This window comes from Muntiacus reevesi, chromosome 7 (assembly GCF_963930625.1).
Source record: "Muntiacus reevesi chromosome 7, mMunRee1.1, whole genome shotgun sequence".
In the NCBI taxonomy this organism is placed as follows: Eukaryota; Metazoa; Chordata; class Mammalia; order Artiodactyla; family Cervidae; genus Muntiacus; species Muntiacus reevesi.
This window is the reverse complement of record NC_089255.1, coordinates 70,307,055-70,327,443: the sequence shown is the minus strand read 5'-3', so window position 1 is coordinate 70,327,443 and position 20,389 is coordinate 70,307,055. Positions and strand designations below refer to the sequence as shown.

General features: G+C 37.5%; 3 protein-coding genes across 5 annotated transcripts in view; 1 reads left to right on the top strand and 2 right to left on the bottom strand.

The window, feature by feature from the left end:
• The window catches only part of SLC38A6 (solute carrier family 38 member 6), a 69,052-nt gene extending 67,935 nt beyond the window's left edge, over positions 1 to 1,117 (bottom strand). The window contains exon 1 of the mRNA XM_065941899.1: positions 806 to 1,117. Coding sequence (XP_065797971.1) covers positions 806 to 1,102 — 297 coding nt within the window. The 5' untranslated portion in view covers positions 1,103 to 1,117. The remainder of the gene's footprint in view (positions 1 to 805) is intronic.
• Positions 1,021 to 13,690, top strand: TRMT5 (tRNA methyltransferase 5). Its single transcript, XM_065941900.1, has 5 exons — positions 1,021 to 1,156; positions 2,309 to 2,964; positions 5,744 to 5,868; positions 10,025 to 10,679; positions 11,049 to 13,690. The coding sequence occupies exons 1-5, from the start codon at positions 1,152 to 1,154 to the stop codon at positions 11,099 to 11,101; spliced, it is 1,494 nt and encodes a 497-aa protein (XP_065797972.1). The 5' UTR covers positions 1,021 to 1,151; the 3' UTR covers positions 11,102 to 13,690.
• Positions 13,691 to 17,103: 3,413 nt separating this feature from the next.
• The window catches only part of MNAT1 (MNAT1 component of CDK activating kinase), a 198,328-nt gene continuing 195,042 nt past the window's right edge, over positions 17,104 to 20,389 (bottom strand). For 2 of the 3 annotated variants that reach the window (XM_065940109.1, XM_065940111.1), the window contains one exon: positions 17,104 to 17,565. In XM_065940109.1, the coding sequence (XP_065796181.1) occupies positions 17,445 to 17,565 (121 nt within the window). In that variant the 3' untranslated portion in view covers positions 17,104 to 17,444. The remainder of the gene's footprint in view (positions 17,566 to 20,389) is intronic. The other variant, XR_010663875.1, reaches the window with a different exon arrangement.

Here is a 20,389-nt window from a genome sequence, read left to right as displayed (position 1 = left end):
TGGGGACAGGGAGCAGGCAGATGGCCTCAAGCTCACGTGATAACTGAAGAATCCCTGAGTCAGCTTGAGGTTGCTTTAGACAACTGTTGCTCCCCAATTACTAGGATTGCAAAACTAATCTCTATTTATACACTTAGTGAATTAAGTCTGCCCAACTGAAAAGATGGGCAGGGAATGCCATGCAATGACGAATTTGTAAATAGAAGCAATTCACGTTGCTCTGGGGAGGATACGCCTTGAAAACACTCTGCCCTAAAATAGCATTTGGGAATAAAGTCGTAGAAACTGTTACTGTCACGGGACTTAAGTTAAAGGGCCGAAGTGCCCACTGCACAGGCTTTAGGGTCAGGGAAGTGCTAAGTACTTATTACCAGGCCACCTACCCTCCTTCACGGTTAAGTATATCTGTAATAAGATGTTTACAGGTCCCCAATGACTAAGCTGAGAAAAGCAAAATCTTGTGACTCTTGCAAAAAGCTCACAAGACTGGTGGAAAAAAACGAGAAGCCGACAAAGATACTGAGAGCAGTGAGTTGCATAAGCGTGCGGCTGCTCCCCTAGTGGGGTCCCCTGCCTCCACCTGCTGCTGCGTCTCTTCCACCTGAGCCTGCAGCTTCAGCTTTTCTTTCTAGGACAGGTAGGCTCCTATCTCACTGATGAACTCCGCCAGATCTCCTCGAAATCTCAGCTGCTGCCTTTGGGCCCCAGGTGCTAAGCTTCTCCCCTCTCCCCTTGCCATCCCCCTTTTCCCCCCGGTCTTATTTGGCAGTCACTTCAGAACGCGGAGCCCGCGGAGCAAACTTACGTTGCTAAGCAACGGGCTAGACTCTTCCGCCTCCGCCTCTTCGGGCTCCTGAGGAGAGACCACCCAGCCGGGCTCGGCGTTGATGACCCCCGCTGGGACCTCCATGCTGCTCGCCGGTCGACTGCCCAGCCCATCCACTAGCTGCCACCCCTGCCCTCCCGCCTGCCGTCGCGCTGGAGGCGGGCCCACGTTTCCGGCCCTTCCGGGTTCCCGTACCTCACCAGGGCCGGGACGAAAAGAGGGATCGACGTGATCTGGTGACGCTCGCCTCTCGGCGGCGAACCTTGATGGTGTCATCGAGGGCCCGCCCACCCGCAGAAGACACGTTTCCGAGCTGCACCGGAGCATGAGGTGAGGGTCTGGTCTTGGAGCCAGCTGCGTGGCGACCCCGGGAAATGGGATGGTGACGCTGGTGAGGTGGCGGCCGTGGTGCCCTCGATACGAAGGGGCTGAGGGTCCGGTGGCGGTACCGGTCGGCTCGGCGGCTCTCCGCCTCGCGCTGTCTGGGCGCTGAAACGTGAAGTCGCCCACCGCCCGGTGCAGAGCCTAGGCCCGAGTACGGGGAAGTGAGGGGTGTTTCATCTCTTCAGAACTTTCCGATAGAACCTTTAGCCACATCTTACTTGTGGAAAGCCGAGATTCACTTTAAGTAATTTACCCAAGATCACACATCTGGTTAACTGCTAAACCCAGTTTGAACCCTGTCAGCTTTTTGACAGTTGCTTGACAGGGTTCCTAGGCAGGGCCCTTTCTTAACAGTTACTTCAGTTACTTCTCCGGTATTCCGGAAGGCAAAACGAAAAACCGATATTAATGGGATGTGCATGTAACACTCAGCAAAGTTCCCATCCTAGAACTACTGAAACCTCTACTCATAGGTAGGACTTGTGGCAGTAAAACATCAAAGACAACATAGAAATAGATTAAGAACGCAGGCCCTGGATTTTAATCCTTGCTCAACGATTTATAGCAACGGGATTTTGGGTCAATTAACCTATTTCTTAGTTTACACCTTTGCAGAAAAGAGAATGCAACACCACACACCTCCCAAGGCTGTTACTGTGAGTAAAGTGTTCAGCGCAACATCTGACCCAATGAGCTTCCATAAGAATATCCTTTTAAATATTGACACTGGTAAAATTATTAGTGACCATTTCGTTTAGAGATGATCCTTTAACTTAAATTCCGGTCTTCCAGTCCCAAAATGTTCTGTAGAAAATTGTGGGTGGGGAGGTTTGTTGACTATCGCGAGAGTGATGGATCACTAAACCCTAGTCCAGGCCGCAGGTGGACTCGAAGTATACAGATTTATTATTTACTACTAATAAAAGTCATCCTATCCTGGAAAAGTTATTAATATTACACTTCCCACATACCACTAAAAGTTTTAATCTTTGGCATTTAGCAGGTTATTTGAAACAAAATTTTTATTAAGACTTGTGAACATGTTAAGCTAGTTTGTAGCTTTATGGTATTTCTTTTAATGGAATGCTTTATTTTTAGGAGCTTATTGAAACAATTTGGATTCTCAAGAAGATTTCTCAAAGTGGAAAGTTGTAGAATAACTGAGTCAGCATCACTGATTCTACTACCTTGGGCATCGCTGATACAGAAGTTTAGCAGAGCACCTGTCATTTTCTTGCTGGATCAAAGAAAAAGATTCTCAACCATGCCTGAAATAGAAACAAATCACAGAGTCTCTGAATTGTTTTCCCCACCTTCTGATGTTCGAGGAATGACAGAACTTGATAGAACAGCTTTTAAAAAGACAGTCACCATCCCAGTGCTTAAAGTGAGGAAAGAAATAGTCAATAAACTGATGCGATCCCTTAAAAGGGCAGCACTGCAGCGTCCAGGCATAAAACGTGTGATTGAAGATCCAGAAGATGAAGAAGGTAGACTAATTATGTTGGATCCCTATAAAATGTTTACCGTTGATTCCTTTGAGAAAGAAGAACTCAGTATTTTAAAGCAGCTGAATGTCAATCCACAGATATCGAAATATAATCTGGAACTAACTTATGAAAACTTTAAGTCAGAAGAAATCTTGAGAGCTGTGCTTCCTGAAGGTCAAGATGTGACCTCAGGGTTTAGCAGAGTTGGACATATTGCTCACCTGAACCTTCGAGATCATCAACTACCTTACAAGCATTTAATTGGTAGGTGTGTCTTAGTAATAGTCACATATTAGAAACCAATTAGCGAGTTCTAATTTTAGTTTAAAAAATTTAAATGCCTAGTTATAGAAATGGGACATTTTATCATTTTAATTTTAAGCAGGATCTTGAGCTACATACACTCCTTTGAGGGCCACTTTGGAATAGCCTTCCCAGAGTCGTTTGTTGTTGCTGTTTAGTTGCTAAGTCGTGTTTGACTCTTAGAGACACCATTGACTGTAGCCCACCAGGCTCCCCAGCTCATGGGATTTCCCAGGCAAAAGTACTAGAATGGATTGCCATTTCCTTAATCAGGGGATCTTCCTGACCCAGGGGTCGAACCCACATTTCCTACATTGGCAGGTGAACTCTTTACCACTGAGCCACCAGGGAAGCCCTCCCAGAGTCATAGCAAGCTCTAAATATCAGTTCAAGCTTTTGTGTTTACAATTCATAAGGATTAACTTCAATCACTTGCTTTGGCAGAATTCTTTGGCAACTTATCATTTTGGTATCCAGAACTTATTAGTCCTTCGGGACTATGTTGAATGCTAGGTTTCATAAATTTGAGTGTTTCATAGTCAAAAGGGCAAGACAGTGTTTACTCATGCTTTCATTGATTCAGTTAATTGAGCCTCTTCTGTATGGTAGGCACCATACTTTGTTTTTTAGTACTCCTAGCTTTTTAGACACTCCACTCCAGTACTCTTGCCTGGAAAATCCCATGGACAGAGGAGCCTGGTAGGCTACAGTCCATGGGGTCGCTAAGAGTCGGACACGACTGAGAGACTTCACTTTCACTTTTCACTTTCATGCACTGGAGAAGGAAATGGCAACCCACTCCAGCATTCTTGCCTGGAGAAACCCAGGGACGGGGGAGCCTGGTGGGCTGCCATCTGTGCGGTCACACAGAGTCGGACACAACTGAAGGGACTTAGCAGCAGCAGCAGCTTTTTAGAAACAACTCTGTAGCCCAGAGTTGAAGCATGAGTCTTTTATTCTTTGGACTAAGAAAGAAGTAGAAGGCTAATCAAAATCGTTCTTGTCCTTATATAAATATTTAATGTCATGCATTCTCCAGATTAACATTTTTAATACAGAGTAATTGTCAGAACTTCTGGGAATTATTTTCAGCTTTAAAATGTAGTGCTCAGTGTTTTGCATGGGTAGAATTTCAGAGATGTGCTGTTATGCATTTACTTTGCTTTTATTGATGAAAGGGGCTAATAATGCATAGTGATAACATAATAAATACTTAAGCAAAGCCTTATAATTATGATCTGGTACAAATGTCAAGTCTAGGCTTTCCGTTGAATCACTCCCTGTCCTAACTGAACATTCTTTTAGCACTCTTATTTTATAAACTCGCTGTCATAAAAGGGCACTCACAGATTGAAAATGAAACATTTTCATACAGAAGTAATTTTAAAGCTTTTACTATAAACCTTTAGAATGTTTTTTTTTTTTTTATTCTTCATTTCAAACTAACTTCTGTACCTTAAAAATTGAGTTCTGATACCTGAAGCAGAACAAGATAAAATAATGATTGACAATAGTTTGACATATCATATTCAAAATTAGGTATCTAATTATCAGAAATTAGACAAATTCCAGTTGGTATTTAAGCATATTTGTATTATCAGTTCAGTCACTCAGTCGTGTCCAACTCTTTGCAACCCGATGGACTGCAGCACACCAGGCTTCCCTGTCCATCACCAACTCCTGGAGCTTGCTCAAACTCATTTCCATCGAGTCGGTGATGCCATCCAACCATCTCATCCTCTGTCGTCCTCTGTTGTATTTGTATTATGGAGTACTTTACACTTACTTACAAATCAACTTATCTTTCTTTGTACAATGAGATAGCATATAGATTCTTGTAAATTTTTTGTGAAGTGCTGACAAAAATGCAGACTTTGATTATAGGGCATCAACATACCATTGCCAATGTCTTTTACCTTTGTAGCTTTTTGTGCTCTGGAAAATATTTGACATAAAGAACAATTTAAGTAAATAAACATTTTATTTAGAGAAGACTAAAGAATCAATGTTTCTTTTATTTGAAAACATTATTTTGCTGGTATGCATTTCCAAAGTGGAAGTATCTATTTTAAATACACAACAAAGCAAACATTTGGTTTGAGGCCAGTGGGGACAGGCTAGTGTTTTTCTGAGACCATTTGTTTCCATAGTCCTTAATTTTTCTTCTATTTTTTAACCAGTTCCCTGGGTCTACCTGTTTGCTTACTGTTGCATTGATACATTTGAGAAGTCTAAGTAAAAGACATGGAAAAATATTAGACAGAACAAGTTCCTCAAAATTTTACTTTATAAATGTACCCCCACATTTTTTGTGTGTTTGCATAGGGCTGTCAGAAATTAACTTTAGTAATCTGTTGAATTTTTAGAACTGCATTCCTCTACACACATCAGCTTCCCAGGTGGTGCTAGTGGTAAAGAACCCATCTGTCAATGCAGAAGACATAAGAGACCTGGGTTCTATCCCTGGGTCGGAAAAGATCCCCTGAAGGAGGGCATGGCAACGTACTCCAGTATTCTTGCCTAGAGAATCCCATGGACAGAGGAGCCTGGTGGGCTATGTTCCATACGGTTGCAAGTGTCAGACATGACTGAAGCCACTTAGCATGCATGCACACACAGTAGATGCGGTTTTTGTCTATAAACCAGAAGAAAATATAGTTCACATCCATTTCATATTTGCAATTTTAGCTTTTATTTTGCAACCAGAAGGCAGTATTTATCATGATTTCTGTGCTTTTAGGCCAAGTTATGATTGACAAAAATCCAGGAATCACCTCAGCAGTAAATAAAATCAATAATATTGATAATACCTACCGAAATTTCCAAATGGAAGTACTGTCTGGAGAGGAGAATATGATGACCAAGGTATGGACTATTTTATTGTCTCCTAATACAGTGTGTATCAAGATTAACATTTGAAATCAGAATAGATAACAGATTAAGAAAATATAATACCCAGTATTGATGAGCATGTGAGAATGTAAGCATTTACATATATTATTGATGGGACAGCAAATTTGATACAGTCAGGAAGAGTGTATGGTAATATATTGCAATTTTGAATAAATACATCCTTTGATATAGCACTCCATTTATAGGAAGTATCTCAAGAATATAACTGGACAAAATTGTAATGATGTACCCAACCAGGGATTGAACCCATGTCCTCCCCGCAGTGGAAGTATGGAATTTTAACCACTAGACCACCTACATCATTTTTATAATAATAAATAAATAAACATGGAATGGAAACAATCTAAATATCAGTAGATATTTAGATGATTAAATTTTAGGATAATAATACAATGGAATACTCCATCACTGAAGATTATTTAGCTCCATTAGTTCAGTTCAGTTGCTCAGTCGTGTCCGACTCTTTGTGACCACATGGACTGCAGTACACCAGGCTTCCCTGTCCATCACCAACTCCTGGAGCTTACTCAAACTCATGTCCATTGAGTCGGTGATGCCATCCAACCATCTCATCCTCTGTTGTCCCCTTCTCCTACTGCCTTCAATCATTTCCAGCATCAGGGTCTTTTCAAATGAGTCAGTTCTTCACATCTGGCTCTAGGTGAGTGATCACACCATCATGGTTATTTGGGTCATGAAGATCTTTTTTGTATAGTTCTTCTGTGTATTCTTGCCACCTCTTAATATCTTCTGCTTCTGTTAGGTCCATACCACTTCTGTCCTTTATTGTACCCATCTTTGCATGAAATGTTCCCTTGGTATCTCTAATTTTCTTGATGAGATCTCTAGTCTTTCCCATTCTATTGTTTTCCTCTATTTCTTTGCACTGATCACTGAGGAAGGCTTTCTTATCTCTCCTTGCTCTTCCTTGGAACTCTGCGTTCAAATGGGGATATCTTTCCTTTTCTCCTTGGCCTTTCGCTTCTCTTCTTTTCACAGCTATTTGTAAGGCCTCCTCAGACACCCATTTTGCCTTTTTGCATTCCTTTTTCCTGGGGATGGTCTTGATCACTGCCTACTGTACAATGTCATGAACCTCCGTCCATAGTTCTTTAGGTACTCTATCTATCAGATCTAATCCCTTTAATCTATTTGTCACTTCCAATGTATAATTGTAAGGGATTTGATTTAGGTCATACCTGAATAGTCTGGTGGTTTTCCCTATTTTCTTCAATTTAAGTCTGAATTTTTCAATAAGGAGTTCATGATGTGAGCCACAGTTAGCTCCTGGTCTTGGTTTTGCTGACTGTATAGAGCTTCTCCATCTTTGGCTGCAAAGGATATAATCAATCTGATTTCAGTGTTGACCATCTGGTGATGTCCATGTGTACAGTCTTCTCTTGAGTTGTTGGAAGAGGGTGTTTGCTGTGACCAGTGCATTCTCTTGGCAGAACTCTATTAGCCTTTGCCCTGCTTCATTCTGTACTCCAAGGCCAAATTTGTCTGTTACTCCAGGTGTTTCTTGACTTCCAGTCACCTATAATGGAAAGGACATCTCTTTTGGGTGTTAATTCTAGAAGGTCTTGTAGGTCTTCATAGAACCATTCAACTTCAACTTCTTCAGCATTACTGGTCAGGGCATAGACTTGGATTACCGTGATATTAAATGGTTTGCCTTGGAAACAAACAGAGATCATTCTGTTGTTTTTGAGACTACATCCAAGTACTGCATTTCAGGCTTTTGTCGACTATGATGGCGACTCCATTTCTTCTAAGGGATTCTTGCCCACAGTAGTAGTCATCTGAGTTAAATTCACCCATTCTAGTCCACTTTAGTTTGCTGATTCCTAAAATGTTGACGTTCACTCTGCCATCTCCTGTTTGACCACTTCCAATTTGCCTTGATTCATGGACCTAACATTCAAGGTTCCTATGCAGTATTGCTCCATACTGAAAGTAAACTGTCCACTGACAAGCCAAGTGACAAAAAATAAACTGTAGAACAGTATACATAATTGAGTTCCATTTTAGCTATGATGATTTTAAATACGTAAATATGCATATACATCAGAACGTTAACAGTGAGCATATTTTCATTTGGTATAGCTTCTGGTGACCTTTGTTATCTTTATACTTTTCTACTGAGCACATATTTCTTCTATAAGAAAAATAAAACCTATTTCAAAGAAAAAATAACTTAAAATATATAGGAATAGATTCCTGGTATAAACCATTTTCTCATCTTCCACCCCCCCAAACCCTCTGTAGTGTTGGATGTAATAAACTGTTTTTAAGCTAAAGCCTTAGATAATTACATGTTAACATTATGTGAAATTTTGTACCCAAGCTAAGAAACAGGTTAAACAAATCCTGAGAGACCCACAAAATAATGGTTGTTGTTATTAATACTCTCTTTACGCACAGGAAGTAAGAAGGCATGACTGCGCAGAGGGGTTTTGAGTCAGGTTCTGACTCCAGAGTCCATGCTTACTTAGTCTTGCCCTGTATACCAAACCTCCACTACCTGCTTGTGTACAATGAATGAGGTCAATTTTGGCAAGCAAGATTTGGATGTGACTCCTTTGATAATAACTGTGCTTAACTAATCAGCTGACACTAAGACATACTAAACTTCAGGCACACCCAAAGTGAACATTGTGCATGTTCTTTACTTGGTAGTGAACCTCAGAGTGTCAGGTAGTATCATTCTTCTTAGAAAGAAGATGTAAACTTCTGTAAACTGAGAAACATCTGTAATTTTATAAATGCCTTGTGATTGACTTCCCAAGTCAACTAAAATTTGTTCTCAGGACATACTTTATGCTTAGTATATATACTCTCAAATAAATGTGAAAACTCAGTATAATTTCTTTGCTCCAAACACAGTCAGATTTAAATTTAAGAGCTCATGCAACATTTAAGTAGTATTTTAAAACATTGCTAAAGTGGATCTCCCGAAAACAATGCTTAACTAAGGGAACGAGGTATCAAAGATAGCATGAGTAAAACCAAAGGGATACTTAGCATCATTTAATCTAGATCTAGATCTGTGACTCACATAAAGAGCTTAAAAGACAAGCAGGAAGGAGATTTCAGGAAAAGCATCCCAAGACACATTTAAGCCATCCAGGTTATATACCTAGATTGACTCTTAGTTGGCAGAATCATGAAGAAATATTTCAAACTCTTGAAACTTAATAATATGATCAAAGCATTTGATGTGGTCAGGAGGAAAAAATATGTACAAATTTGGAATTAAGGTCCATGAAGAGAAAATATAGATGTCTCTATTAGATTTATAAAACTTAGGAACTTTCTGGCCATTGATTCTTCGTCTGTTAAAATAAGGGGCTTAAGATGATAGGTGAGGTCACATTTCACAATTGTAGTTTTAATTTTGTTTTCTATTTTCTATCATGTTTATGATAGTCCCCAAAGAAATGCTATAAAGTTTTAATTTTATTCAAGACTTAGCTTCACTGTATATATTTAGTTTATCCATGAAAACTGAAATTTGGGAAAGGCAAAAACAGGGGAATGATTTATTCTATACACTGGCTCTATTTATAGACATGAGACCTGCAAAGTCCAAGTAACTGTCTAAAAACATAATGAAGTACCTTGAAATTCACTGACACATGATGCATCTATTTTGCCAAACTGAAAACTAAGGAAGGAAAGCATGTTTGCTGTGTGGAAGAGCTGTCTGCAATTTAGCTACCCACCATGAAGACAGATGTAGTGTGTTGTTTCACCCTAAAGGCTTTTTCCTATCAGGTGACAGGAGATAATATAATTAAGCCAGTCAGTTGGCCTATCTGAAAAATATCTAGTGTGATCGGGGAGCCATTTTATGGTCCATTAGGATGAGATGGAGAGCTATTTGGGTTTTGAAGAGATGACTTTTCTCATGAAAACATCTAATGCAAGATAGTAACTACCCTCAAGTTTAGCATAAACACCAGACTTCTAATTTAAATGCCTTTAAACGCACTGTAATTTGCTCTTAATAGTAGTAAATTTAAATGTGTGTATGTGTGAATGCATCTATCCAATATCAGTGGCTGGAATTTAAGCAGTTTAACCAAAAGCATAATACTTTTTTCAGGTTCGAGAAAACAATTACACCTATGAATTTGATTTTTCAAAAGTCTATTGGAATCCTCGTCTCTCCACAGAACACAGCCGTATCACAGAACTTCTCAAACCTGGGGATGTCCTATTTGATGTTTTTGCTGGGGTTGGGCCCTTTGCCATTCCAGCAGCGAAGAAAAACTGCACTGTGTTTGCTAATGATCTCAATCCTGAATCCCATAAATGGCTACTGCACAATTGTAAATTAAATAAAGTGGACCAAAAAGTAAAAGTCTTTAACTTGGATGGAAAAGACTTCCTGCAAGGACCAGTCAGAGAAGAGTTAATGCAGCAGCTGGGACCACTGTCAAAAGAAAGAAAACACTCTGTGCACATTGTCATGAATTTGCCAGCAAAGGCTATTGAGTTTATCAGCGCTTTCAAAGCACTCTTAGATGGTCAGCCATGTGGCAGTGAACTCCTTCCCATTGTGCACTGTTACAGCTTTTCCAAAGATGCTAATCCAGCTAAGGATGTTCAGCAACGAGCTGGAACTGTGTTAGGCATCTCCTTGGAGGCATGTAGTTCAGTTCACCTAGTAAGAAATGTGGCCCCTAACAAGGAAATGTTATGCATCACTTTTCGGATCCCTGCTGCTATACTTTACAAGAACCAGACCGTAAATCGAGGTGAGTGATTTCTGGGAAATTAAATGTAAGCTGTAATACTTTTAAGATAACTTTCTTGGGCAACATATATATTTTATATTCTTTTTTAAACTTAGAAATAAACTAATTCTAGTTAGATATTTCAGTTCAAGACCCCTTGCCATTCAACTGTGACTAATTTCTCACAATTTTACAGATTTTATTATGACACACTGTTCAGTCTAGTAGGCGGCTATTCCATCAAAATAATAAATCCACAAAAATGTTACTATTTCATGCATAAGTTGAGTACATTAAAAATCTTTAAAATGCCTATATTATTTGCTTTTTAAAAGTTATTTTTAAATGTTAAGTATCTTATGTAATATAGGTTTTCTGGATTTGTTACAGACAATCATGAAGATCCACCTCTTAAACGCCAGAGGATAGATAAAGACCTTTAAGAAGAAAATACACAAATAGATCCAGTCACTTAATTGGAAATATTTTCTCCATCTCCCCGCTAGACCTTTGTGATAGTGAACTAGCATTCAGTTACTTTAGTATTGAACCCTTTTATTTTACCCTCGCTGGCTTCCCTGGTGGCTCAGATGGTAAAGAATCTGCCTGCAGTGCAGGAGACCTAGGTTCAATCCTTGCATCTGGAAGATCCCCTGGAGAAGGGAATGGCAACCCACTCCAGTATTCTTGCCTGAAGAATCCCATGGGCAGAGGTGCCTGGTGGGCTTTAGTCCATGGCGTCACAAAGAGTCAGACATGACTGAGCAACTAACACAGTCCTATAAATTGGGAATTATCAAATTAAAATTTAAATAAGCCTAGTAAATATATTTTGTTTTATAATTTTATCATCATATATATCTAATCTCTTACTAGATAAATATGTTTAAATATGATCTTGGGAAAATAGTTTTTGAAGGTATGATAACTGCATGCTAACTAGGAATGCACTAGTCATTTTACAGTTATGCTTAGTTGAAGAGTATAGCTAAGTTATATGTAAGTACTCCTATACTATTACTATTAATATAGAAGTATTAATAATAACAAATGAGATTATTTAGATCAGAGACAGGCAAACTATGCCCAGCAGGCCAAATCTTGTCCACCACCTGTTGTACGGCAAGTAAGCTGAGAATGTTTTTTACACTTTTAAATGATTAGGAAAAAAAAAATTTGTGACATGAAAATTATATGAAATTTGAATTTCAGTGCCCATAAATAAAGTCTTATTGGAACTTGTTTTTTATGCTCATTTGTTTACATACTGGCTATGGCTGCCCTCATGGAATAACACCAGAGCTGAGCAGTTAGCTGCAACACAGATGGGATATGATTTTCATCACTTCACATTCCTGCTCAGCACAGTACAAATCAGTGACACGGTTATAACGCAACAGCATTTTAAGTGCCACATATATTGCCAAGCTGTAACATTTTATTTTACTATTATGAGTGTATATCTATCATTCCAAAACAAGAAAAGTGGACATCCATGTTGAGCTTTTAAAGTACAGTAGAGTATGAACATTTTTGATACTGAATTAGATGATAAAGCATTCATAACTGAGCTAAAGTAAAATATACTTTGACATTTCCAAAAGAACTACTCATCACAGTATTTCCAAGTCACAGGCAAGCAACTGTCAGAAAAATTACAGATTTAAACTGGAAATTCACAGTAGAATTTCCTTATAAAGTAAAAAATGAAAGTGAGGCTACAACCAAAGTAAGTCTCCAAGTGACTTTTATTAAGTCAAGAAAGAAAAATTGTTTACTGATGGAGAGTTAATTGTGTTTGTTTGAAAGCAGCAGTCTTAAGAAATGTGTCCAGAGAAAGGAAGTTTTGTTTAGGACTGTTAGCCTTTTGGCAAGAACAGTTGCTCAAAGAGTTGTGAACACTGGGAGTACCATCAATAGTCAAAATGGTAAATGAGTCCAAGTAGTTGTTTACTCTTGATGAGTTGATAGATGTTTCTAATACAGCTCAGTTCTTGCTTATTTGAGGTGTCAATCCTGAGTTTGAAGTTACTGAAGAATTAGCCTCTTTGAATCCTCTGCATGGAACTATTGGTGAATACTTTGAAAGAACCTGAGGAAACGAATTTGGTAAAACCTGAAGCAAAATCTGATCTGTTGTAACTAATGATGGTAAAAGAAAGTATGAGGTAAAAAAAAGATCTAGTGGAGAAACTTAAAAGCTTATGAAAATGTAAGATGTTTAAAACCTATAGTTATTCACTATATTATTCACCAGCAAGTACCTTGCAGCAAATACTTGAATCTATCATTTGTTAATGAACCAGTAATGTCAATGATAAACTTCATTTGCTTTCATGGACTTTAATCATCCTCAGAGTCCTTCAATTTTGTCTGAAATTGAAGTCAAATTTCCTGACATTCTTAACCTAAGTTTGATTTGCTTAGCAACTGTAAAGTCTGACTGCAATTTTTTGGGTTCATGGCCAAGACTGAAATTTTTCTTAAGAACCAACCTTAAACACTTCTAAAATACTGAATGTCTTTGGAAGTTAGTTGCTAAAGGCTTGGTAAATATTTCTCAAATATTTCAACCACAATTACAGGACAAAAGTAACTAATGTGAAACTTACTGCAATAATATGAAATGACTACATTTCTCATCTATCAAAAATTAAGGAACAAGGTTTCCATTCTCACATATATTAGTGGATGTATTTTCTGAGTTTAGCATTTTTGGAACCTTGGTGCAAATGTAAAGAAATTTCCATGTTCAGAACCCATTTAAGTACAACTGAACTTTCATCTGATCTTCAATTGGAAGTGATAAATGTCTTACTGTAATGACATGTGAAAAGATAAATACCAAGGGGGGATTAAGAAAAGCCTTCTAAGTGATGTATATGCTCAGTTAAAATCACATGTTGCAATATCTGGCAGTATCTGTCTGAAAAGACTTTTTTAAAGGTGAAATATATAAAATCTCATTAAATACAACTATTAGCAGGTGACCAATTACAATTCATTTTGATGATGGAACGCTTAGAACCCCAAGTAAATCTAATTCCCTCCCCCCAAAAGCACTATTAAAAATTTGTTGCTGCTGTTTAGTCATTAAGTTGTGTCTGACTCTTTTTTTTTTTTTTGAATCTCATAGCAGCTTTATTTCTTGACCTTATCAATATTAGCAAAAGTCAGGAAGATTTGTTCCAACGTTATCTGACTGATGAAATAGTCTACTAGATTGAATAGTGTTTTAGCTTCCTCCATACTCTTTTTGACCTCATGGACTGTAGCCCGCCAAGCTTCTCTGTCCATGGAATTCCCCAGGCAAGAATATTGGAGTTAACTGCTGTTTCCTTCTCCAGGGGCTCTTCCAGACCCAGGGATTAAACCCAAGTCTCCTGCTTGGCAGGCATCTCCTGCTTGGAAGGCAGATTCTTTACCACTGAGCCACCTGGGAAGCCCACAAAAAAATGTACTCAATTATATTTTGAATTTTGTTAATTTAAAAAATTGTGCCAATTAATTTTATCTCATTTATCTACATAATGGCCTCAGTTTTGCCTCTTAGCCCAAAAAGCAGTTAACTCCAGTATTCTGGGCATAGCAACCCATTCCAGTATTCTTCCCTGGAAAATTCCATGGACAGAGGAGCCTGGCAGGCTATCGTCCAGGGGGTTGCAAAGAGTTGGACATGACTGAGCATTCATGCACAAGCTATAAGGTCTCTGCTGCTTCTCAACTCTGCCATAGTAGACAAAAGGCAGCTGGAGACAATACTCAAACACTGTTTCAAAAAAAACATTTATGAAAATTTGAAATTTTAAATTCATATGCTTTTCATATGTTAAAAAGTATATTATTCCTTTGGTTTTTTCCAGCCTTAAAAATATACAGACACCAAGTTTAGCTCATGGAGCATACAGAGACAGGAAGCAGCTGGATTCAGCCAAGGTTCTACAGTTTGCCTTCTCCCGGTCTAGATGCAGATAATAAATTTGCAAGTGGAATAAGAACTTTTTCCTAGTACTGTACGTCCATGTGCTAGGCTATAAATATTAAGTGTGGGTCAAATGATGTTCTTATTCATACATGTAAAGTGGTAAGATCCATTCAGTCACCCCTTTTGGATGTGATACCTATTAACTGAATTCTTGGTTAATCCACTAGAAAATGATGGCCAGAACACTCAGTAGATAGAATTTTTAACTTTGTTAATTTTTTTGACAAGTTTTCTGCCACTTTAGATTTTGAAATGATTATCCAAGTCACCTGTTGACAGCCTAAAGCGAGAAGCTTAGATCAAATATTTATTGAAAGAAAGTAAGGAATACTAAATAATAATACATTACAAATTACTATGTAAATGTATTCAATACCATTACTATCTGCTTAAAAGAGTGCAGTTAGTAGTCAAATCATGTTCTATGTAATGAATTCCTTAGAACTTCTATTAAAGATATCAACATGGTTATTAAGTTGATATCTCTTATATCCCATATAAGAACTTGATCCGTAAAGTTTCCTTAATTTTACAGATTTTAATTTTAAATTTTTAACTTTAAAATTTCCTTAAAGTCTTAAGAAGTTTGTCTACTCAGACTTGGTTTTACACAGCTGTTGTTTATAAGTCTGACAGTCATCCCTAGGACATGGACTCTGCAGTTTAACCACTTGGGTTCAAACCCAAACTCTGCTCCTTTTAAAATGTACTGACCTTTAGTAGGTTACTTAACCAAAGCATCCCCGTTTGTCAAAATGGGGAAATAATACTAGCACTGTTACAAGGATTATTCACAAAGCATGAGGCACAGTGCTTCACAGGTAGGTTAATGTTCAGTAGTTGTTTCTGTGCCAGTGTTGTAAAACTTAGGAAATTCATGTAGATGAAAGACTTGTTCGCACTTTTGTCTTGGGAGAGCAAATCACTAAGATAGAGGATAATTTCATCAATATAGAATACTGTTATTTAGTAAATTGTTGCCATTAGGTTATCTTTCACCATTCCCTTTGATCTAATAGGGTCAGTTAACAATGTTTAAATTTGGCCTGTTGAACAAAGTACGGCAATAGTAAGGGTAAAATAATTACAACATATCCAGGTGGTAGAATTTAACTAATTGCCCAAATCAGGTGCAGGTAATTTCCACAATAATAAAGTAGGCTCAGAAAAAAAGTTTTGAAAGCCTTTGAAATATTTTGCTAATAATTAATTCATTCTATTTAAATACATCATACAAGGTACTGAAAATAAATAATAGTATTTCTTTTTTAAAGACTGGATACCTTACTTTGGCAGCTGAGTACAGAAAATCCTTAACCACAAGTCCAATGTTCTCACTATTCTTTGAACAGATTTATGTGTTGTACTTAAAGTTCTAATCCTCTATTGGGAAAAACCTAATACTGGAGTGGCCGAAAAGTTCGTTCAGGTTTTTCTGTAAGATTGTACAGGAAAACTAGAATGAACTTTTTGGCCAATAGATATGAAAAATAGGATGCAACCTAGTAGAGTATAGATAGAACGAGAGTTGGATTTTTAAAAAACCCACTTGTGTTCTAATTCTGGCTAGTGTGTATGATTTTAGCCTACTTAATTATTTGATGCTTTGATTTTCTCAATTATCAAAGACAGAAGGGTTGTGAAGATGAACACGCACTCCTGAAATTAATGCCTACTTAGTCAAATAAGATGGTGCTGTTACATATGAATATTCTACTCTAATGTAACCCACAAATCTTGTTTCACATAACTTTCCACTCATAAAACTAACATCTGTTGTAATGGAGATGTGATAGAAAATCCCTTAATTTCTTTGAGAAACAATATCCTATACTCAGACTTGTAGGTAACAGACTCATACAAGGTTGAGATGCTACAAATATCCATTTTATCCACATCCAAACTCTGTAAGCAACATTCTGGGTGTACTCAAAGCCTTTGAAGTTTCAAAAGAAACTACACCGGGGTCTGCAATTTACTCATAGAGAAATTTCATTTAAAATATTCATTCCAGTCTCCAAGGTTTCATCATAAAATGAGCTCACATTGAGGTGAAAGGTGCCTTTTAAGTATTAAATTTTATTAACTTACTTCTTTGAATTTGTCATTAAAGCAGGTTAATACTCTGCTCTGGTTTATCCTAAGTGAGGCTCACAGCTGGGAACTATAACACACTGATCAAGGTTTGTCTCACTTTTCACTGCTCAAAACAGGCACTTAGTCCTTAATATTGAAAGAGTGACATTATCACAGGTCAGGTTTTACTTGCCACAACCTGCTGGTAGAAGGAAATATATCCACTTGTCTGGACTAGTATTAAGAAGACATTGGGAAAAAAAAAATGGAACATTTTATGAGAAGAAATAATAGTCTTGGATATTAACACTAAATGTCGTATTCAAAATGGCATTTTTAAATGTGTTCAAGTAAAACACTGTAATAAGAGAAAAACCACAAAACTTAATATAAAGTCTAGCTTTATTTTTTAAAAGATTTTACAAGTCTGTCAACCTCAAACTCACATAGGTGAATTATTCATATCTTCCATCAGATGAGGCTTACGGCTTCAATCCCGCTCAGAAAAATATAAGTAAAAAATAAATCTTTTCCACAAATATTTATCCACTATATTACCCAGCTTAGTTCTGAAAATTTCTCTCTATAAATACTTTAATGCAGCTGCTAGTGGTAGGACTGTTGTTATGCAGCTGCACATGGCTATAATTTTACAAGTCTGCCTTACTTTTGCTAGCTCTGTGGTTCGGCTCCAAGGTCCAGATCTTATAGGGGAGAAATGAAGGTTAACTGGGCTGCCAGAAAAGCCCACTGAAAGCATCCTGCAGTGCTCTGTGACAAGCCAGAGAAGAAGTATAGCCTCCAGCAAGGTCCTGCGGAGAGGCAGCTCTGACATGGTTTAAATACCTACAACAAAACACAAAGTGTGGCATTGACATAGAAAGCACATGTAAACTGGTAACACTTTAAAAAGCAACAGTAAAACTGATTCAAAAGTCAAATTCTAGGACTGAAATGTTCAGACTTTATAAATGCATTGTTATCTTTTAAAAGGAAACATACCAGCTCTAAATTATAAAGCAAATTACATTAAGATCTAAAAACAGCTCTGAAGGAGTCTTCAAAAATAATACTTGCTATTAAAACGTTCCATATTCCCAATATTCCAAACTAATTTATTTTGATGGCTACTGTTTGCGTACCTAAATGCTGCTATCCTTCCTGGCATACACTTAATAAATGAATGTACATCATGATACTACTGTATTACTAAAATTTTACATAAATAGTGAATATTTTACAATAAATATGTTCTGAAAAAAAAAAACCCAAACAAGTGATAAAGGGGAGAGAACATACTAGTTACTTCAAAATTACAAAAATATATTGTCTCCCTCCTTACAGAAAAGGAAATCTTAGAAAACTACATCTAAGAAATCTCTGAGACAGCCTGAGTTCAAAAGAATATCTCGATTAGTAAATACAGAAGAGTCTTGAATAAATCTTAAAAGACTGTTACACACATGTTATTTAGCAATTAAAACTTTCTGCTTTCATAAAGGTATACAAACAGGCCTTACAATGGGATAATCCTAGCTAAAGAGGGAAAACTTGTTAGCATGACTACCAGCACTGTCAGAAAACAAATATTTCCAGCTTTGCTTTAATGCCTAGTTTAAGAAACCACATTGTTTCTTCAGGGCTCAGGAAGTAAAGCAGCTTCACCCACTTTAGAATTATGGGTATGGCAAATGAATAAATCAGGTACCAGAACATTTTAATAACTTGGAAACTTTTCTATTCTCATTCATTCAGACTTCCTGTGTGTCAAAGTCTTGATGCATGAGCAACTTATTATTTCTAACATAATAACAAGTCTGTTTTTCATTTGTACCCATGTTTAATAAACTTGTGTGATTAAAAAATATATGGCAATATAAAAGACCAAATAGAAAAAGTGGTCAAAGTAAGACACAGCATAAGCTTCGGGAATTGTCTATAATTTATTCACACTGCCACAAATCAAGGTGTTAACTCAATTCTGTGCTTCTCCACCATGGGTAAAAGAGGAAAGTGAAAGGTGAAAGGAAGTTAATATTTATTGAGCAACAATCTCCAAACTTTTTTGATAGTATATTTATAGCAGTAAAAATATTTCAGCATGCATCTCCCAAATTTGTATACTTGTTTAAAATTATACACATAAAGTATTAATAATATACTATTAGTATATTAAGTGCTAAATATATATCATAGTATATATACGGGCTTCCCTGGTGACTCAGATGGTAAAGAATTTGCTTGCAAAGCAGGAGACCCAGGTTAAATCTCTGGGCCGGGAAGATTCCCTGGAGAAGGAAATGGAAACCCACTCCAGTATTCATGCCTGGGAAATCCCATGGACAGAGGAGCCTGGTGGGCTACAGTCCATGAGGTTGCAAAGAGTCGGACATGACTGAATGACTAACACTTTCACTCCCCGCCCCCCGCCACCCCACCACTGGTGGCTCAGATGGTAAAGAATCTGCCTGCAATGCAGGAGACCCAGGTTCAATCCTTGGGTCAGGAAGATCCCCTAGAGAAGGGAATGGCTGCCTACTCTGGTATTCTTGCTTGGAGAATTCCATGGACAGAGAAGCCTGGTGGGCTACAGTCCATGGCATTGCAAAAAGTCAGACACTACTGAGCTACTAACACTTTCACTTTTCATAGTATATATACACATAATATATTAGTAAGTATAATATGAAATATATATATGAAGTTTAAAACATTTAAAGGATTAAATTAAAATATTTAAATGATAATATTCTAATATTTTCTATGTTCTAATATTTTCTAATGTTCTAATATTTTCTCCTTATATTCTATCTTACATGTCCTGATGGTATGCATCCCACTTTGGAGATCACTGTTATTAAACAATCATCGTCAAACCCTTGATATAACCTTGGGTCCCATAGGATTTAAATGGGAATTCAACAAACCTAATACATGGCCATAAAAGTATGTGCTTATTACCTTCCAAGATAAAATAAAATGTTCACTGTTAGGACTCTGATGCATGGGTCCCATAGGATTTAAATGGGAATTCAACAAACCTAATACATGGCCATAAAAGTATGTGCTTATTACCTTCCAAGATAAAATAAAATGTTCACTGTTAGGACTCTGATGCATGAGAAATAAGTTAAGTGTTAAATCACCTCAGAAAGTAAAAATTAACCTGGAACAGCATAAAATCAATTTCTCTTCACCGAGAAATAACTATCACACAAATAACAACACACAAATAATAAGTGAATAATATTTTTACAGGTATCTTGGAAGTGAAATCTTCCATTCCTGATACAAGTTTCAAGCTAAGTTTTATCCACATGCCAGATAATGTTGTATCACCCCCTTTTCCCTTTCCTCAGACCCGCAAAACACACTCTTAGCTCCAATGGCTGTTTACCCAAGGCAAAATTCAAGTACCACAGTAGAATGTGTCAACCTTACAAAGCCAACTATCAGAAATGAAGAACTGGTTTTCATAATTGAATACAAACCACTGTGCAGCTAGCTGTTTTAATTCATCACATTTTGGTACAACTTGTTTCTGGGAAAGTTGAGTCATACCATCTCTGGCTTGGCAATTCAAGCATAAACTTGCAGTGTACATACAGCTTTTTATATGTTATCCTGAGGAACCTGAAACAGCTGCACTGCTGGCAGGAAAGCCCAGGAC

Bases quoted from the DNA above. Each gene is read 5' to 3' on its own strand.
- TRMT5 (XM_065941900.1), top strand. The intron at 2,965-5,743 runs GTAGGTGTGTCT...CTGTGCTTTTAG, and splicing joins ACCTTACAAGCATTTAATTG to GCCAAGTTATGATTGACAAA. The intron at 10,680-11,048 runs GTGAGTGATTTC...GATTTGTTACAG, and splicing joins GAACCAGACCGTAAATCGAG to ACAATCATGAAGATCCACCT.